The 19,735-nt window shown below is 46.8% G+C and overlaps 4 protein-coding genes across 17 annotated transcripts in view; 2 read left to right on the forward strand and 2 right to left on the reverse strand.

Moving 5' to 3' along the window:
* The window catches only part of LOC106581646 (palmitoyltransferase ZDHHC3-A), a 24,857-nt gene extending 22,134 nt beyond the window's left edge, over nt 1–2,723 (forward strand). For all 12 annotated transcript variants that reach the window (XM_045719332.2, XM_082975981.1, XM_045719346.2 and 9 more), the window contains one exon: nt 1,242–2,723. In XM_045719332.2, coding sequence (XP_045575288.1) covers nt 1,242–1,448 — 207 coding nt within the window. In that variant the 3' untranslated portion in view covers nt 1,449–2,723. The remainder of the gene's footprint in view (nt 1–1,241) is intronic.
* LOC106591352 (transmembrane protein 42) lies at nt 2,623–8,507 on the reverse strand. 3 transcript variants are annotated; one of them, XR_014392484.1, is made up of 3 exons: nt 8,191–8,329; nt 6,956–8,058; nt 2,623–6,862 (listed from the first exon to the last, which is right to left on the reverse strand). XR_014392484.1 is itself a non-coding variant. In XM_045719363.2 (3 exons), the coding sequence occupies exons 1-3, from the start codon at nt 8,368–8,370 to the stop codon at nt 3,374–3,376; spliced, it is 462 nt and encodes a 153-aa protein (XP_045575319.2). In that variant the 5' UTR covers nt 8,371–8,507; the 3' UTR covers nt 2,623–3,373. The 3 variants fall into 3 exon arrangements, 1 of the variants encoding a protein (XP_045575319.2); XM_045719363.2 differs by having other exon boundaries at nt 2,623–3,508; nt 6,956–7,102; nt 8,191–8,507; XR_014392483.1 differs by having other exon boundaries at nt 6,956–8,421.
* On the forward strand, nt 8,505–10,683 carry k1143 (K1143 protein). Its single transcript, NM_001146592.1, is given in 3 exon segments — nt 8,505–8,692; nt 9,066–9,207; nt 9,732–10,683. Coding segments are annotated over 3 exon segments (480 nt in total). The 5' UTR covers nt 8,505–8,569; the 3' UTR covers nt 9,947–10,683.
* Nucleotides 10,684–15,729: 5,046 nt separating this feature from the next.
* Nucleotides 15,730–19,735, reverse strand: part of LOC106594695 (glycerol-3-phosphate dehydrogenase 1-like protein) — a 13,388-nt gene continuing 9,382 nt past the window's right edge. Inside the window, exons 6-8 of the mRNA XM_082975983.1 lie at nt 18,559–18,795; nt 16,199–16,305; nt 15,730–15,980 (exon numbers count right to left, since the gene is read on the reverse strand). Of these exons, the coding sequence (XP_082832109.1) occupies nt 15,884–15,980; nt 16,199–16,305; nt 18,559–18,795 (441 nt within the window). The 3' untranslated portion in view covers nt 15,730–15,883. The remainder of the gene's footprint in view (nt 15,981–16,198; nt 16,306–18,558; nt 18,796–19,735) is intronic.

A 19,735-nucleotide genomic window follows, 5' to 3' on the forward strand; every position in this document is an offset into this window, starting at 1 on the left:
TGGTTAGGTACATTGGTGCAACGGCAGTGCTTTTTTTCGCAAATGCGCTTGTTAAATCATCACCCGTTTGTCGAAGTAGGCTGTGATTCAATGAGAAATTAACAGGCACCGCATCGATTATATGCAACGCAGGACACGCTAGATAAACTAGTAATATCATCAACCATGTGTAGTTAACTAGTGATTTATGTTAAGATTCATAGTTTTTTTATAAGATAAGTTTAATGCTAGCTAGCAACTTACATTGGCTTCTTGCTGCCCTTGCGTAACAGGTAGTCAGCCTGCCATGCAGGCTCCTCGTGGAGTGCAATGTAAGGCAGGTGGTTAGAGCGTTGGACTAGTAACCAGAAGGTTGCAAAAACGAATCCCCCCCTGAACAAGGCAGTTAACCCCCGTTCCTAGGCCGTCATTGAAAATAAGAATGTGTTCTTAATCTGACTTGCCTAGTAAAATAAAGGTGTAAAAAAAAGAAATCGGCAAATCGGTGGCCAAAAATACCCATTGTTATGAACTTGAAATCGGCCCTAATTAATCGGCCATTCCGATTAATCGGTCAACCTCTATTTTGTATGTATGCCTCCTATATCTATCCTTAACTCTGCATTGGCTTTGGTTAACTGGGAACCAATGTGCCTCCTACCATTTTCTACTGAAGCTTTTAACTGTCTCTCTGAGCATTGAGGCTGTCCGACTGGCTGCTTTCTGAATGATATGGGACGGAGGTAAGCCCTGCAACCCAGGGGGATGGAGGTCACGCTGCACACACTTAAACCCAAAGTTACTGTGGAGTGAATGAGTTTTCCTAAACAACAACAGCATGATGCATGTATTTCTGAAAGTTTCTTATTGTCTCCTGAATGGGTTTATAGGTTGATGTTTAAGACCCGGGATGTAATGGACGTCTTCATTGACAGAATTAGTCTGAAGCCTGCTCACTGTGTTGTCATGTGCCAACATCTTCAACAACACATAGAACAAGACAACACCGTCGGTGTCCGTGCCTTGTCAGAAATAATATGGCCTGGTTTCCACACCCACGAGTTGTCCATTTGAGCATGCATGTTAGTCCAAGAGGAGACTTCATCTGGGTTCAGGAAACCAGTCACATTTTTCACTGGATCTCCCATTGAAACCAATGCATGACTAAAGGAACATTTTACTTAGGGCCCCTAAATAATGAAATGTTTTGATTCAGTTTCCTCTGTCTACAGCTCACTGTGTTCTCTCTCTCTCTGTTCCAGGGCATTGAGCGTCTGAAGGGGGAGCAGGCCAGGTGGGAGAAGACTTCCTGCTGGGAGGCAATGAAGTCAGCGTTTGGAGGGCCCTTCTCCCCATCCTGGCTCAGTCCCTTCTCTGACCTCCGCTGTAAGAGGGATCCCAATGACCACTTGGTGCTGCCGCAGGGAGAGATCATCGAGGACGACGTCATAGAGATTCCGCTGGTCTAGTGTCATAGACTCCCATAGAACTAGAATGAATAGAATGGGCGTGGAACCTCACACCCTGGCAGGTTTGACTGGTGAACTCCTGAGTACACTTGCTATGGAAGCCTGGTATTGGGATTCATTATGGCATTGTTGACTTAATAATTAGGAGGGTGCTTACATTTTGTCCTATTTCAGACATGTACCAGTGTGTATTATACACGTGTGAATTGGACATTTTATTTCGTTTTCTGCATATCCCAACTCTCCCTGAGACCCCCTCGGAGTGGGGGGGTGGGGGTCTGGGCTAGGCTTTTATAGAGAGACGCCAGTTCTATTCATTCTATTTCTATACAGACTCCACTGGTCTAGTGTGGTGTCCTTCCTACAGTGCTACTGCTGCTTGGACCAAAGCCTTAAAGGGACCCTACACCAAATATCCTTTTAGAATGAGCCACAAAATGTCCAGGTCTATGCCCCCTGGTGATGTGAATGAGGTACAAGTCCCAACGAAGACGAGTTGGATTGACCCGAAAATGCTCTTTCAGTACTCCAGAGCATCTCCTCCTGCATACACAGCTCTGCATGGTTCAGTTGTATTGCGGGAAGACCTCTAGAAAATGACCTGTGGACTATGCAGAATCTAGACAGTCCGTTGCCTTCCTCTAATCTTACTTCACCGAGTGCCTTTTTATAAACTGTCAAGTTGAGAATTGACAGTTACTGGCCTTCTGCAAGGTATGCAAATGAGGTGGTAACAGTTTTTAACAAAATATTTCTATTTGTATTATGTCAGAGAATTACATTACCTTTAAGTGTGTGTGTGTTAAAGGGCCTTATCTAAACATTCCATTACTCATGTTTATTAACATACAATTCATTCATTATCAATGTCTTCATCAGGAAAATGTAGAGAGAACACATTTATTGAATGAGGGTTAGTTAGGTGATTGGGTGGTGGGGGGTGATAGTGAATGGTTGTACTGTACTTTATCCTTTTGTACAGGATGGTTACTAGGGAGGACTTCAACAGTCAAATGAATGCTCCATATCATGGGACCACTATTGTTTACTTTAACATTTTGAATAAAAGGGAAGTTGTCGTCGATATCGTACTTTATCCATGTATTGATTGGTTCTGATATTAGTTTGACTACAGAATAAAGAACATGTCAGTCAGAGATTAAGTGACAAGATATTTCATGTAAAGATTTATTTACAGAACTCTAATTTCAATAAATTGATACGCATTTAGTCTTACAGGTCATTACAATATTGTCAATAAAATATACATCTCAACGGTCGTATTCAAAATTCTTTGTTTGCATAATAATGTGTAGTGTTTAAAAAGCCTGATCATGTTTGTGTATGGAGTGCAGACCTTGGTCATGTCGTACCCAGAGACGGTAAGACACAACAGAAACATGTCAGATGAGACACGTTAGAATCCATGTACAGTCAGATGTAACATGTTAGAATCCATGTACAGTCAGATGTAACATGTTAGAATCCATGTACAGTCAGATGTAACACGTTAGAATCCATGTACAGTCAGATGTAACATGTTAGAATCCATGTTCAGTCAGATGTAACACGTTAGAATCCATGTACAGTCAGATGTAACACGTTAGAATCCATGTACAGTCAGATGTAACATGTACAGTCAGTAACACGTTAGAATCCATGTACAGTCAGATGTAACACGTTAGAATCCATGTACAGTCAGATGTAACACGTTAGAATCCATGTTCAGATGTAACACGTACAGTCAGATGTAACATGTTAGAATCCATGTACAGTCAGATGTAACATCAAAGCCCTTTGTGGTAATAGAACGTGGTTCTGGTGAAATCCAGATTATTTGAGCCAGAAAGCGTTTGTGAAACGGCGAGGCGGTCCAGTGGGGTGTTTGATGCAGTGGTATTGTTATTCCACACGTGGACAGTCCTTCACTCTTCCTTCTTGGCCTCTGCTGGTTGAGAAGTTGATCCATGCAGCACCAGTAAACCTGAGAGCGTTAGAGAGATGCCCACCCACCACAGTGCTGCATGGGTCTCGCCAAAGATCAGCTTCCCTAGGAATGCCTAAAGACAGTACAGACCATGGAAGTGGGATTGGCAACATAAATAGCCTATAATACCTGTATCCATACAGTGATTCACAGATGTCATTGCTCCAATAATGTTGTTCCACTATGGTCTTATGGTCAATGTTCTATAGTGCCAAAGGCCTACTGTACTGTGTTCATATAAACTGGATAGCTGAGATCTGGGGTCGTATTCATAAAGCATCTCAGAGGAGGAGTGCTGAGATCTGGGGTCGTATTCATAAAGCATCTCAGAGGAGGAGTGCTGAGATCTGGGGTCGTATTCATAAAGCATCTCAGAGGAGGAGTGCTGAGATCTGGGGTCGTGTTCCTAAAGCATCTCAGGAGGAGGAGTGCTGAGATCTGGGGTCGTGTTCCTAAAGCATCTCAGAGGAGGAGTGCTGAGATCTGGGGTCGTATTCATAAAGCATCTCAGGAGGAGGAGGAGTGCTGAGATCTGGGGTCGTGTTCCTAAAGCATCTCAGGAGGAGGAGTGCTGAGATCTGGGGTCGTGTTCCTAAAGCATCTCAGGAGGAGGAGTGCTGAGATCTGGGGTCGTATTCATAAAGCATCTCAGGAGGAGGAGTGCTGAGATCTGGGGTCGTGTTCCTAAAGCATCTCAGGAGGAGGAGTGCTGAGATCTGGGGTCGTATTCATAAAGCATCTCAGGAGGAGGAGTGCTGAGATCTGGGGTCGTGTTCCTAAAGCATCTCAGGAGGAGGAGTGCTGAGATCTGGGGTCGTATTCATAAAGCATCTCAGGATGAGGAGTGCTGAGATCTGGGGTCGTGTTCCTAAAGCATCTCAGGAGGAGGAGTGCTGAGATCTGGGGTCGTATTCATAAAGCATCTCAGGAGGAGGAGTGCTGAGATCTGGGGTCGTGTTCCTAAAGCATCTCAGAGGAGGAGTGCTGAGATCTGGGGTCGTGTTCCTAAAGCATCTCAGGAGGAGGAGTGCTGAGATCTGGGGTCGTGTTCCTAAAGCATCTCAGAGGAGGAGTGCTGAGATCTGGGGTCGTGTTCCTAAAGCATCTCAGGAGGAGGAGGAGTGCTGAGATCTGGGGTCGTGTTCCTAAAGCATCTCAGAGGAGGAGTGCTGAGATCTGGGGTCGTGTTCCTAAAGCATCTCAGAGGAGGAGTGCTGAGATCTGGGGTCGTGTTCCTAAAGTATCTCAGGAGGAGGAGGAGTGCTGAGATCTGGGGTCGTGTTCCTAAAGCATCTCAGGAGGAGGAGGAGTGCTGAGATCTGGGGTCGTATTCATAAAGCATCTCAGAGGAGGAGTGCTGAGATCTGGGGTCGTGTTCCTAAAACATCTCAGGAGGAGGAGTGCTGAGATCTGGGGTCGTGTTCCTAAAGCATCTCAGAGGAGGAGTGCTGAGATCTGGGGTCGTATTCATAAAGCATCTCAGGAGGAGGAGTGCTGAGATCTGGGGTCGTGTTCATAAAGCATCTCAGGAGGAGGAGTGCTGAGATCTGGGGTCGTGTTCCTAAAGCATCTCAGGAGGAGGAGTGCTGAGATCTGGGGTCGTATTCATAAAGCATCTCAGGAGGAGGAGTGCTGAGATCTGGGGTCGTGTTCCTAAAGCATCTCAGGAGGAGGAGTGCTGAGATCTGGGGTCGTATTCATAAAGCATCTCAGGAGGAGGAGTGCTGAGATCTGGGGTCGTGTTCCTAAAGCATCTCAGGAGGAGGAGTGCTGAGATCTGGGGTCGTATTCATAAAGCATCTCAGGATGAGGAGTGCTGAGATCTGGGGTCGTGTTCCTAAAGCATCTCGGGAGGAGGAGTGCTGAGATCTGGGGTCGTATTCATAAAGCATCTCAGGAGGAGGAGTGCTGAGATCTGGGGTCGTGTTCCTAAAGCATCTCAGAGGAGGAGTGCTGAGATCTGGGGTCGTGTTCCTAAAGCATCTCAGGAGGAGGAGTGCTGAGATCTGGGGTCGTGTTCCTAAAGCATCTCAGAGGAGGAGTGCTGAGATCTGGGGTCGTGTTCCTAAAGCATCTCAGGAGGAGGAGGAGTGCTGAGATCTGGGGTCGTGTTCCTAAAGCATCTCAGAGGAGGAGTGCTGAGATCTGGGGTCGTGTTCCTAAAGCATCTCAGAGGAGGAGTGCTGAGATCTGGGGTCGTGTTCCTAAAGCATCTCAGGAGGAGGAGGAGTGCTGAGATCTGGGGTCGTGTTCCTAAAGCATCTCAGGAGGAGGAGGAGTGCTGAGATCTGGGGTCGTGTTCCTAAAGCATCTCAGGAGGAGGAGGAGTGCTGAGATCTGGGGTCGTGTTCCTAAAGCATCTCAGGAGGAGGAGTGCTGAGATCTGGGGTCGTGTTCCTAAAGCATCTCAGGAGGAGGAGTGCTGAGATCTGGGGTCGTATTCATAAAGCATCTCAGGAGGAGGAGTGCTGAGATCTGGGGTCGTGTTTCTAAAGCATCTCAGGAGGAGGAGTGCTGAGATCTGGGGTCGTATTCATAAAGCATCTCAGGAGGAGGAGTGCTGAGATCTGGGGTCGTGTTCCTAAAGCATCTCAGAGGAGGAGTGCTGAGATCTGGGGTCGTGTTCCTAAAGCATCTCAGGAGGAGGAGTGCTGAGATCTGGGGTCGTGTTCCTAAAGCATCTCAGAGGAGGAGTGCTGAGATCTGGGGTCGTGTTCCTAAAGCATCTCAGGAGGAGGAGGAGTGCTGAGATCTGGGGTCGTGTTCCTAAAGCATCTCAGAGGAGGAGTGCTGAGATCTGGGGTCGTGTTCCTAAAGCATCTCAGAGGAGGAGTGCTGAGATCTGGGGTCGTGTTCCTAAAGCATCTCAGGAGGAGGAGGAGTGCTGAGATCTGGGGTCGTGTTCCTAAAGCATCTCAGGAGGAGGAGGAGTGCTGAGATCTGGGGTCGTGTTCCTAAAGCATCTCAGGAGGAGGAGGAGTGCTGAGATCTGGGGTCGTGTTCCTAAAGCATCTCAGGAGGAGGAGTGCTGAGATCTGGGGTCGTGTTCCTAAAGCATCTCAGGAGGAGGAGTGCTGAGATCTGGGGTCGTATTCATAAAGCATCTCAGAGGAGGAGTGCTGAGATCTGGGGTCGTGTTCCTAAAGCATCTCAGGAGGAGGAGTGCTGAGATCTGGGGTCGTGTTCCTAAAGCATCTCAGAGGAGGAGTGCTGAGATCTGGGGTCGTGTTCCTAAAGCATCTCAGAAGGAGTGCTGAGATCTGGGGTCGTGTTCCTAAAGCATCTCAGAGGAGGAGTGCTGAGATCTGGGGTCGTGTTCCTAAAGCATCTCAGGAGGAGGAGTGCTGAGATCTGGGGTCGTGTTCCTAAAGCATCTCAGGAGGAGTGCCGATCTAGGATCAGGTCCTCCTGACTTAATCATTATGATCTAAAAGGAGAAATTGATCCTATGGTCAACACTCCTACTCAGACATTTTATGAATACATGCCGTGATGGATATCAACCAGCTGCTCTACTCACAGAGGATACAAAGTTGGATGCGGTGGTGGTGACCGTGGCCCGGGCTGAGGAGGAGGAGTGTCTCAGAGCCTTGGAGAAGAAGGTCCACATCACAGCATTACTGGTGAACAGCAGTCCTCCACACAGCAACCGCAGAGGGATGTGGAGCTGAAACAACACCACATCACAGCATTACAGGTGAACAGCAGTCCTCCACACAGCAACCGCAGAGGGATGTGGAGCTGAAACAACACCACATCACAGCATTACAGGTGAACAGCAGCTGTAGAGGGATGTGGAGCTGAAACAACACCACATCACAGCATTACAGGTGAACAGCAGCTGTAGAGGGATGTGGAGCTGAAACAACACCACATCACAGCATTACAGGTGAACAGCAGCTGTAGAGGGATGTGGAGCTGAAACAACACATCACAGCATTACAGGTGAACAGCAGCTGTAGAGGGATGTGGAGCTGAAACAACACCACATCACAGCATTACAGGTGAACAGCAGCTGCAGAGGGATGTGGAGCTGAAACAACACCACATCACAGCATTACAGGTGAACAGCAGCTGTAGAGGGATGTGGAGCTGAAACAACACCACATCACAGCATTACAGGTGAACAGCAGCTGCAGAGGGATGTGGAGCTGAAACAACACCACATCACAGCATTACAGGTGAACAGCAGCTGTAGAGGGATGTGGAGCTGAAACAACACCACATCACAGCATTACAGGTGAACAGCAGCTGTAGAGGGATGTGGAGCTGAAACAACACCACATCACAGCATTACAGGTGAACAGCAGCTGTAGAGGGATGTGGAGCTGAAACAACACCACATCACAGCATTACAGGTGAACAGCAGCTGTAGAGGGATGTGGAGCTGAAACAACACCACATCACAGCATTACAGGTGAACAGCAGCTGTAGAGGGATGTGGAGCTGAAACAACACCACATCACAGCATTACAGGTGAACAGCAGCTGTAGAGGGATGTGGAGCTGAAACAACACCACATCACAGCATTACAGGTGAACAGCAGCTGTAGAGGGATGTGGAGCTGAAACAACACCACATCACAGCATTACAGGTGAACAGCAGCTGCAGAGGGATGTGGAGCTGGAATACAATAGGACTTGTTAGTGGTCTCTGGTAGAATGGTATCTCTCACACACACACATTCTTTCTCTCAGTCTCACTCTGACACACACACACTTTGAAAATTATACATTCATATAGATACACTCTCACCCATTCGCAGGGTGATGTTTCCTCCTGAATAATCCTGTAGTCCCCATCCTGAGACCAGGTTTTCAGCCCTGTTTCACACATCTCTTTGAGGTAGTCTGAGCCCAGAGATAGCTTGGCTGACGAGGAGGCGACGGCTCCAAGAAAGCCCGCTAATAATGCATAAAATGCACCTGAAATCATGTTTATTTAGTATCTAAACTAGACTGTACTGTCACATATTTGACTACTTCCTTGTCTAAAAGGCTTCACTCTGTTCAACCAATCAGACTCACCTCGGGGATCATATGATCTTCATCGGGCGCAGGATGATGACGATTTAATGTTACGCTAAACACAACCTGAAATTATCTTGTTTCCTTCATTTGTTCTAACTCTCAAAATGGCTAAAATGAATAAGGCTCCGAAAGCGAACGTATCGTGGGTGAAACCAGCAGAACCGTCATTTTTAAAGAAATTCAAGAACGATGTTGGCTTTAAGGAAGGACCCACCATTGACACCAAGGTATTTGGCTAATGTGCTAGGTTAGCTAGCCTATGTAAAATGGACTAACGTTAGGTGGGATGTAGAGCTACAGTATATACGTGACTGTATGGCAAGCCCGCTGGAGAGCTACTCTTTATGTAGTTTTTAGTTCGAGTCCTGCGCTAACATCTTGATTCAGCTAGTCAAGTAACCTTATTAGCTAGCTCTACAGGAGAGTTGACCACCCTCCAAATTATTGGGTTTTCTCTCACATAATTCAATTCCTTCACCACTATAGATATTTCATTGACACGAAGGGCTATTTTTGCAGATATGTGTACCTTTTAACCTGGAAAGAGCAGCTGGTATGATGTCAGTATGGTGATATTCAACCTTGTCACTGTTCCCGCAGCGTTTAGAGATGCCAGCCTTGGAGGATGACAGTGGCAGTGATCGTGAAGATGAGCTGCCTCAAGTTGTCATTCTCAAAAAGGGAGATTTAAGCGCTGAAGAAGTGTTACAGATAAAAGAGGTAAAGGATGGTACAGAAAAAGGTAAGAACAATTAATTGTACCAATAAATAATATATAATAGCCTAAACTATCAAATAAACTTGGTGTTAATTGGCGTGTGTCTTTGTACTGTGTCTACTGTGTGTATACAGGGTCTGTACTGTGGGTCTGTGTGAATACAGGCTCTGTACTGTGTGTACACAGGGTCTGTACTGTGGGTCTGTGTGAATACAGGGTCTGTACTGTGTGTATACAGGGTCTGTACTGTGGGTCTGTGTGAATACAGGGTCTGTACTGTGTGTATACAGGGTCTGTACTGTGGGTCTGTGTGAATACAGGGTCTGTACTGTGTGTATACAGGGTCTGTACTGTGGGTCTGTGTGAATACAGGGTCTGTACTGTGTGTACACAGGGTCTGTACTGTGGGTCTGTGTGAATACAGGGTCTGTACTGTGTGTATACAGGGTCTGTACTGTGGGTCTGTACTGTGGGTCTGTGTGAATACAGGGTCTGTACTGTGGGTCTGTGTGTGTACTTCATCTGCCTCTTCTCCTTGCTGCCTACAGAAGACAAGACTCCTGCTGATGGCAAGATCCTGTTCAAGAAGCCCACGAAGCGCTCCTCCGACAAGTTCCAGGGCATCACCGCCAGCTCTAACAAGAAGAAGAAGAGTGAAGGAAAGAGTGAAGGAGGAGATGAAGAGAAAAAGGAGGAGAAGTCTGAAAAGAAGGTGAAAAACAAGAGTCTTCTCTCTTTCGGAGAGGATGAGGATGAGGACTAAAAGTTAATTCACCGAGGGATTTCAGACTAGAGCAATCAACCGCTCATGGATTATGGAAGTGATCTAGTGCGGTTGTTGGTTTTTACTATGGGCAAAAAGACCCAACATAGAATAGCTCCACATCGTAGTTTGTCCCACCAGACTAACATCCTTAGACATTACGGTCATCCCCTCTTTTGGAGGTGGAATCTGGACATGTATCTGAAATAAACCCCTTCATCACATTCACGATCAAAGATCTTTAGATACATAAGATGCATGCTGTTATTCTTTGTCGACTATAAGACATGTCTCTGCTGTTGGAAATGTTGTATAGTGACTCACTGTGGGCCTATTATCCATCCATTACAACTGTATTCATCCGTCCTTCAGTGGACCCTCTGGACTTGTTCATATGGCCAACACAGAGTCTGGATCTAAGATTTATCAAGGTAACCTGTGTGACAACAGCTACTAAGGGGAAGAAATGAGCCGGTGGCTTTGGTCCAAAATATAGTCTGGAGCGTTGATGTGATACTTTTCTACTTCTAGAGTCAATCATTCATCAAATGATGTAGAAAAATATTTTAGCTTCGACAACGGAGCTTCAGTTAAACACTGCATTATTGTCTTTATGCCAAGGTGTTGGATTCTTCTGTGATTGTATTGTGTGTTTTTTTTAAATGATGGTTTTTAGTTGAATAAGTTTGAAATGTAACTATTAAAATACATTAAGGCCTTACGATAGCATAATACATAATATATAGTATGTTCTGTAGAAAGTAGGTCATTTTGCAAAAATGTCTCTCATTAGCAAACACCTTTCCAGTTTTCACAATATGCAGAGAAAGGTCAGTGAAAACAGAGAGATATACATTTTTATTCCCATAGAAAACAGTGTTACTTTTACATTTTAAACCTTACGAGAACATGTGGCCCTTCAAATCACAGAGGACTGATTTAGTTACCAGGATGATAAATCACAGAGGACTGATTTAGTTACCAGGATCATAAATCACAGAGGACTGATTTAGTTACCAGGATGATAAATCACAGAGGACTGATTTAGTTACCAGGATGATAAATCACAGAGGACTGATTTAGTTACCAGGATGATAAATCACAGAGGACTGATTTAGTTAACAGGATGATAAATCACATAGGACTGATTTAGTTACCAGGATGATAAATCCCAGAGGACTGATTTAGTTACCAGGATGATAAATCACAGAGGACTGATTAAGTTACCAGGATGATAAATCCCAGAGGACTGATTTAGTTACCAGGATGATAAATCACAGAGGACTGATTTAGTTACCAGGATGATAAATCCCAGAGGACTGATATAGTTACCAGGATGATAAATCACAGAGGACTGATTTAGTTACCAGGATGATAAATCCCAGAGGACTGATTTAGTTACCAGGATGATAAATCACAGAGGACTGATTTAGTTACCAGGATGATAAATCCCAGAGGACTGATTTAGTTTCCAGGATGATAAATCACAGAGGACTCATATTTTTTTAATTACCTAGGTAGTTAAACTGATAAGAAGGATTGCTTGGAGGTTGCAATCACAAGGAAAAATAAAATGCAAAGTTAATACCAAGTAACCTTCGTACGCCACACCCCATAACCTTTGGCTGTAGCGTGTTGGTCTGTCTAATCATCTACTGAATGCTGAACGTTCATAAGTAGACTGACTACATACTGTATGTGTATCCACTTCTAAAGTAGTGGAACATGCATTCAAGTCCAAATAGGCCTGGTAACCTGGTCTGTTGGTTGCTCTTGCCAACTCCGTTCCTGTCATTGCCATGACAATGATTTGGTATGACGCCATAAACAGACTGGCACTCAGACTAAGTCCCTGGCGGTAGAACCAGTAAAGGCATCTTCATCATAATCGACCCACAAAAGCTGACGTTAGTAAACCACATTAGATGATATAGGGAAACAAATGAAACCCTTTTTTAATAATGGAATAAAAAAATAAAACACATTGAAATAATTGCCTTCCTACCGTCTGAATGCAGTAGGATACAGATACTATACATGCACTATTTATTTTACACTCTTGCCATTCACAAATGTATCTGTCAATCACTACACACTTAGAATTAGTGGTGACTCGAGGAACCCTGGAGTTCCTCAAGAACCTATGCATATCCCAAAGCTGGAATAGTTTCCGCTTTATTACTGTATGTAATCAGCCATGTTCATATTATTAGAATATGTAATATGCATAAATATTCAAGGAACATTTTTAAATTGCAGTGTACAAACTTAACATGAACAGGAATGACATTTACGCTAACGGGTGACCAAAAATAACTATCTGAAAGCCATGCCTCCAATAAGCCACGCCTTCAATCTGATAGGCTGCCACCTCTACAAGATATAATTAAAAAGGTTTAAAAAAAGAACTACCATCACAAAAAGGATCCGGTTTGAATCTTTACGCGGGAGTTCCTCGACGACCCTTTTCAGAGGGGTTTCTCGACGACCCTTTTCAGAGGGGTTTCTCGACGACCCTTTTCTGAGGGGTTTCTCGACGACCCTTTTCTGAGGGGTTTCTCGACGACACTTTTCTGAGGGGTTTCTCGACGACCCTTTTCTGAGGGGTTTCTCGACGACCCTTTTCAGAGGAGTTCCTCAACGACCCTTTTCAGAGGAGTTCCTCAACGACCCTTTTCAGAGGGGATTCTCGACGACACTTTTCTGAGGGGTTCCTCGAGGAACCTTCAAATGTAAACGTTCCGCCGGTGTGGCAAACCAAAAGGTTCTTCCAGACACCTTTACTTTTAAGAGTGTATAAATGACCTGTCATTCAGGCCCCACCGTTCTAGCAACAACAACAAAAAATTGGTGGGGGATGCCTGTTTTGCATGTTATTTTGGCATTAATACGTGTCACATATCAGTTTTCAAACAATGTAAAAAAAAAAAACAATTGAGTTAATAAAGCCGCATACAAACATGGTCTCTTTTTTGTTTTCTTGAGTAAGGCAGCTCCAAAATGCAGGTGTTTCAGTGGTTTCTATGGTGGTGGGGCAGCCAGCGGAAAATACAGAGCGTAGGGGTTGGTAATGTTCTCTAGTTGCGCTGTGATTGGCTCAGTGTTCTGTCACTCATGGGGACACTACGTCACCACCAAATCTAAGGGTAGAGCTTGAAAATTCAAGCCCCTTGGGTGTTGCCATAGAGTTACATTAGAAGTGTCCATCCAAGAAGGCTCAAGGTCATTGGCCACAGATAAAATTACGTCAAATCACGTTATATCTAAAGCAGCTTTGATTGGACTGATCATGTCAACATCATACTTTCAAAATCTTAGCTAGCAGTCATCATCATGAATCAAGTTAACAATCTACTGGCAAATCCTTTTTAATCCTTTTCATATGAAGAGAAATAATGAAGAGAAATTATAGATAAAATGTACTGGTGCTCATCGGCCATTGGACATAAACATTACACAAGTTGGAAATCGCAAATTCAACAATGACTGGTTTAGAAGGAATCAGTGACTAACTGCAATCATTGCAAAGCAATCACTAGCCTGCTATTCAGTGGAGTGGCTGTGTGGTCCCAAGTCTGGGTTTAAGGGTCTCTTTTCCAAGCTTAAAAGGATAAACATTCCACATTGACCATGCTGTCAATCCAGCATGACTTCTGCCGTGCTCAAAACAACTGGAAACTCAGAACTGGGAAATTGGATTTTCAAGACAACTGGGAACTCTGGGGAAAAAACGAGCTCCAACTGTGAAAATAAAAAAAAAAAACTGTTTTGAATGGTCATCCAACTCGGAATTGCAAGTCGGGAACTCAGGCCTATTTCTAGAGCTCCGACCTGAAGATCACTGACGTAATCATGATTCAAACTTGTTTTTTTTCTCCCAGAGTTCCCAGTTGTCTTGAAAACACCATAAATCCAGAGAATACCAGACTTTGATGACCTAGTTTGATGACAAAATTTGCCCACGAAGGACCATCGCACCACATTCCTGTTCAAGTGAGCACAGCACAACAAGGTGAGTCCAAAAATGTATTGTACGCTGCTTCATAAATGATGTAATATGCCAGGGAGATATGTGTACTGTAGCTAAGAAAGTAATACTAAGTGTATGTTGTGTAGTTAGCTGTTAGTAGCCCATGTCCCTCACCCTAATTTGGCATATTTTCAGCTCTTCATTTTGCCTTCTGTTCTGACTTGGTGGTTCCCATGTAGCATTTAGTCTGTCTTAAAGAAATGTCATCATCGAATATTGTAAGAGCTTTCATTGTCTGCTTATACGCCACCTTTATTTATCCTATGGTTCTGACTTCAGGTACAGGGAGAATACTGTAAGAACTTCTGAATTCTGTCGCTGTACATTTCTAAAGTGCTGAACAAATAGTTATATTGACTACGTCCGTCCTAGCTCGCTCATTAATGTCTTATTCGAAATTACGGATTGCCTCTTATCCGCTCGTCGTCCCCTTATGCCATAGTTTGTACATCTCAATTGTCAGTAGAAACTACATTTGTTTAAGCAAGTCAGCCATATCAGCGATGTTTTTTTAAAAGGCAGTAAATGAGGCTGAATGAACTGTTTCGCTGCCAGACAAGGCTCCGCTGATAGCCAGGTGTAGCAGTGGTAAGGTGTTGGGACTCTGCTGTTGGGACTCTGCTGTTGGGACTCTGCTGTTGGGACTCTGCTGTTTGGAAGGCTTTATATAGGCCCTAACAGTGTGTGGGAATCGCTTGTCACCGTTATAGTGCAATTAATGTCTTGTTTAGTGTTGTGTTGTGTAGTGGCTTTGCTGGAATGCATCTAAAACATGTTTTTTTTTGTTTGCCCCACCAAGATTTACACGCTAAAATCACCACTGATAATGATTGGGGATTTAAATTAGTGAAGCAAGGACTGCATTTGAATTTTTCCCACTTGTTCCCTTTGTAAAAAAAACAAAAAATGTATGGCTCCATTGGGATTGACTGTAAAGTAATGTCATTAAAATGATATGAATGGCAGTGAAACAGTATAAAATGACACAAGTTCCCCTCAGGGGAAAAATGTAGTAATTTCATTCTATTCTAATTAACGATTTTGAAATGGGCCACTGAAACTCATTACTTCTCACAAAGTTAATTATGTTATAACACCCCCCCCACCCCCCACCCAACTGGTGTCCATAGAGACACTTTTGAGCCCTAATGGCTGGCTAGTAGCATCGGAGGTCATTCAGGTTCAATAACACTGAAGGAAACCGACATCCACCCGTAGATATTGTATGTCAATGTGAGGTACTGTTTCACCAGACACTTAGCAGCACCCGTGGCTCATCACTTTAACAACAATATTGTAAATAGCATCTACTCTGTAACTTTTGGTCCCTGAACCTTGAAGGGTAGGGTGGGGAGGGAGGGAGGGAGGGAGGGAAGGGCTGGGGAGGGGAGGGAGGGAGGGAAGGAGGGAGGGAGGGAAGGAGGGAGGGAGGGAGGGAGGGAGGGAGGGAGGGAGGGAGGGAGGGAAGGGCTGGGGAGGGGAGGGAGGGAAGGAGGGAGGGAAGGGGAAGGAGGGGAGGGAGGGAAGGAGGGTAGGTAGGTAGGGACAGGAGGGGAGGGAGGGAGGGAGGGAGGGAGGGAGGGAGGGAGGGAGGGAGGGAGGGAGGGAGGGAAGGGTGGGGAGGGAGGGAAGGGGTGGGTAGGGAAGGAGGGAAGGGGGAGGTAGGGTGGGGAGGGAGGGAGGGAAGGGGTGGGTAGGGAAGGAGGGAGGGAGGGAGGGAGGGAGGGAGGGAGGGAGGGAGGGAGGGAGGGAGGGAAGGAAGGGTAGGGTGGGGAGGAAGGAAGGAAGGTAGGTTGTTTGAAAGAACAGCTTCTCTATAGATAGAGGTCAGAGGAGAGCAGCTGGAGAGGAGAGATGGAGCTAGCTCTGCTATCTGAAGTTAGCCTAGCATACCTAGCTAGCTGCACTCACAGGTGCTCTGGGTGACTCTGTAGACAGGAGATCATTTCCTGTACCGGCTTGCCCTCGAAACAGATCTGATACACTGCCACAAACAGAGGGAACCTGGGAAAGACACAACAGAATGACAGTTAAAATGGAAAGATACAACCACCCCCCTCTCTCTCTCCCATCATTAGATCAAGTCTGGGCTCATGGCCGGGACCACAGGGTAATACAGGTGGAATGGGTGACAGACTACATTTGGCTAGGTACTGTATCTGGATCGACCAGAGAGAGAGAGAGAGAGAGAGAGAGAGAGAGGAAGACAGAAAGGGACTCACTTATCCACCAGTCCCTTCTGTTTGAGGATGTGGTAGACTTCAGCTGAGGTAGCAGGACCCTGGAGCTTCTGTCCATTCAACATCTCCTGCTCCAGGACCTCAATAGTCTAGCAGGGAGGCAAATACATGACATTACCATGTATCTGTGTAGGAGTTAGGCCTATACTGTTTACACTGCCATGGGGTGGTGTAACGTTCCCATGGGATGGTGTAACGTTGACATGGGGTGGTGTAACGTTGCCATGGGGTGGTGTATCGTTGCCATGGGGTGGTGTAACGTTGCCATGGGGTGGTGTAACGTTGACATGGGGTGGTGTAACGTTGCCATGGGGTGGTGTAACGTTGCCATGGGGTGGTGTAACGCTGAAATGGGGCGGTGTAACGTTGCCATGGGGCGGTGTGACGTTGACATGGGGCGGTGTGACGTTGACATGGGGCGGTGTAACGTTGCCATGGGGTGGTGTGACGTTGCCATGGGGTGGTGTGACGTTGACATGGGGTGGTGTAACGTTGCCATGGGGTGGTGTAACGTTGCCATGGGGTGGTGTAACGTTGCCATGGGGTGGTGTAACGTTGCCATGGGGTGGTGTGACGTTGCCATGGGGTGGTGTGACGTTGCCATGGGGTGGTGTAACGTTGCCATGGGGTGGTGTAACGTTGCCATGGGGTGGTGTAACGTTGACATGGGATGGTGTAACGTTGACATGGGGTGGTGTAACCTTGCCATGGGGTGGTGTAACGTTGCCATGGGGTGGTGTAACGTTGACATGGGGTGGTGTATCGTTGACATGGGAGGTGAAAACGTTGCCATGGGGTGGTGTAACGTTGCCATGGGGTGGTGTAACGTTGCCATGGGGTGGTGTATCGTTGCCATGGGGTGGTGTATCGTTGCCATGGGGTGGTGTATCGTTGCCATGGGGTGGTGTATCGTTGCCATGGGGTGGTGTATCGTTGCCATGGGGTGGTGTATCGTTGCCATGGGGTGGTGTAACGTTGCCATGGGGTGGTGTAACGTTGACATTGGGTGGTGTAACGTTGCCATGGGGTGGTGTAACGTTGCCATGGGGTGGTGTAACGTTGACATGGGGTGGTGTATCGTTGCCATGGGGTGGTGTAACGTTGCCATGGGGTGGTGTAACGTTGCCATGGGGTGGTGTAACGTTGACATGGGGTGGTGTAACGCTGCCATGGGGTGGTGTTATGTTGCCATGGGGTGGTGTAACGTTGCCATGGAGTGGTGTTATGTTGCCATGGGGTGGTGTAACGTTGACATGGGGTGGTGTAACGTTGCCATGGGGTGGTGTAACGTTGCCATGGGGTGGTGTAACGTTGCCATGGGGTGGTGTAACGTTGCCATGGGGTGGTGTATCGTTGCCATGGGGTGGTGTAACGTTGCCATGGGGTGGTGTAACGTTGCCATGGGGTGGTGTAACGTTGCCATGGGGTGGTGTAACGTTGCCATGGGGTGGTGTAACGTTGCCATGGGGTGGTGTAACGTTGCCATGGGGTGGTGTAACGTTGCCATGGGGTGGTGTAACGTTGCCATGGGGTGGTGTAACGTTGCCATGGGGTGGTGTAACGTTGCCATGGGGTGGTGTAACGTTGACATGGGGTGGTGTAACGTTGCCATGGGGTGGTGTAACGTTGCCATGGGGTGGTGTAACGTTGCCATGGGGTGGTGTAACGTTGCCATGGGGTGGTGTAACGTTGCCATGGGGTGGTGTAACGTTGCCATGGGGTGGTGTAACGTTGCCATGGGGTGGTGTATCGTCGCCATGGGGTGGTGTAACGTCGCCATGGGGTGGTGTAACGTCGACATGGGGTGGTGTAACGTTGCCATGGGGTGGTGTTATGTTGCCATGGGGTGGTGTAACGTTGCCATGGGGTGGTGTAACGTTGCCATGGGGTGGTGTAACGTTGCCATGGGGTGGTGTAACGTTGCCATGGGGTGGTGTAACGTTGCCATGGGGTGGTGTAACGTTGCCATGGGGTGGTGTAACGTTGCCATGGGGTGGTGTAACGTTGCCATGGGGTGGTGTAACGTTGCCATGGGGTGGTGTAACGTTGCCATGGGGTGGTGTAACGTTGCCATGGGGTGGTGTAACGTTGCCATGGGGTGGTGTAACGTTGCCATGGGGTGGTGTAACGTTGACATGGGGTGGTGTAACGTTGCCATGGGGTGGTGTTATGTTGCCATGGGGTGGTGTAACGTTGCCATGGGGTGGTGTATCGTTGCCATGGGGTGGTGTATCGTTGACATGGGGTGGTGTAACGTTGCCATGGGGTGGTGTTACGTTGACATGGGGTGGTGTAACGTTGACATGGGGTGGTGTAACGTTGCCATGGGGTGGTGTCCTTACCTTTCCTGTCTTGGCGAAGGCCTCGGCCACGCGCCGGTTGCGTCCTCCATAGCAGGTCGTGATGAGGTCAGCCACGCCGCAGCTCTCCAGGAAGGTTGCAGAGGAGACGACGCCATCTTTACTGAAGAGTTTAGCGAAGGCTATCATCTCCATCAGTCCTAGTCTGATTACCGCTGCCTTGGTGTTGTCCCCACACCTCAGCCCATCACAGAACCCTGCTCCTACTGCTACAATGTTCTGAGGAAGAGAGAAGAAAACATACAGGCAACAGGTTATTACCACAGCCTTACCATTTACCATGCACACACACACTACCATGCACACACACACTACCATGCACACACACACTACCATGCACATACACACACACTACCATGCACACACACACTACCATGCACACACACACTACCATGCACACACACACTACCATGCACACACACACTACCATGCACACACACCACTACCATGCACACACACACTACCATGCACACACACACACTACCATGCACACACACACTACCATGCACACACACACTACCATGCACATACACACACACTACCATGCACATACACACACACTACCATGCACACACACACTACCATGCACATACACACTACCATGCACACACACACACTACCATGCACACACACACTACCATGCACACACACACACTACCATGCACACACACACTACCATGCACACACACACTACCATGCACACACACACTACCATGCACACACACACTACCATGCACATACACACACACTACCATGCACATACACACACACACTACCATGCACACACACACTACCATGCACATCACACACTACCATGCACACACACACTACCATGCACACACACACTACCATGCACATCACACACTACCATGCACATACACACACACTACCATGCACATACACACCACTACCATGCACATACACACACACTACCATGCACATACACACACACTACCATGCACATACACACACACACTACCATGCACATCACACACACTACCATGCACACACACACACACTACCATGCACACACACACTACCATGCACATACACACTACCATGCACATACACACACACTACCATGCACACACACACTACCATGCACACACACACTACCATGCACATCACACACACTACCATGCACATACACACTACCATG

The sequence above is a fragment of the Salmo salar genome, chromosome 05 (assembly GCF_965601325.2).
Source record: "Salmo salar chromosome 05, fSalSal1, whole genome shotgun sequence".
In the NCBI taxonomy this organism is placed as follows: Eukaryota; Metazoa; Chordata; class Actinopteri; order Salmoniformes; family Salmonidae; genus Salmo; species Salmo salar.

Bases quoted from the DNA above. Each gene is read 5' to 3' on its own strand.
- LOC106591352 (XM_045719363.2), bottom strand. From the start codon at position 8,370: ATGATTTCAGGTGCATTTTATGCATTATTAGCGGGCTTTCTTGGAGCC. The intron at 7,103-8,190 runs GTGAGAGTGTAT...GTGTTGTTTCAG, and splicing joins AAACATCACCCTGCGAATGG to CTCCACATCCCTCTGCGGTT. The intron at 3,509-6,955 runs GTGAGTAGAGCA...TACTGTCTTTAG, and splicing joins CATCCAACTTTGTATCCTCT to GCATTCCTAGGGAAGCTGAT.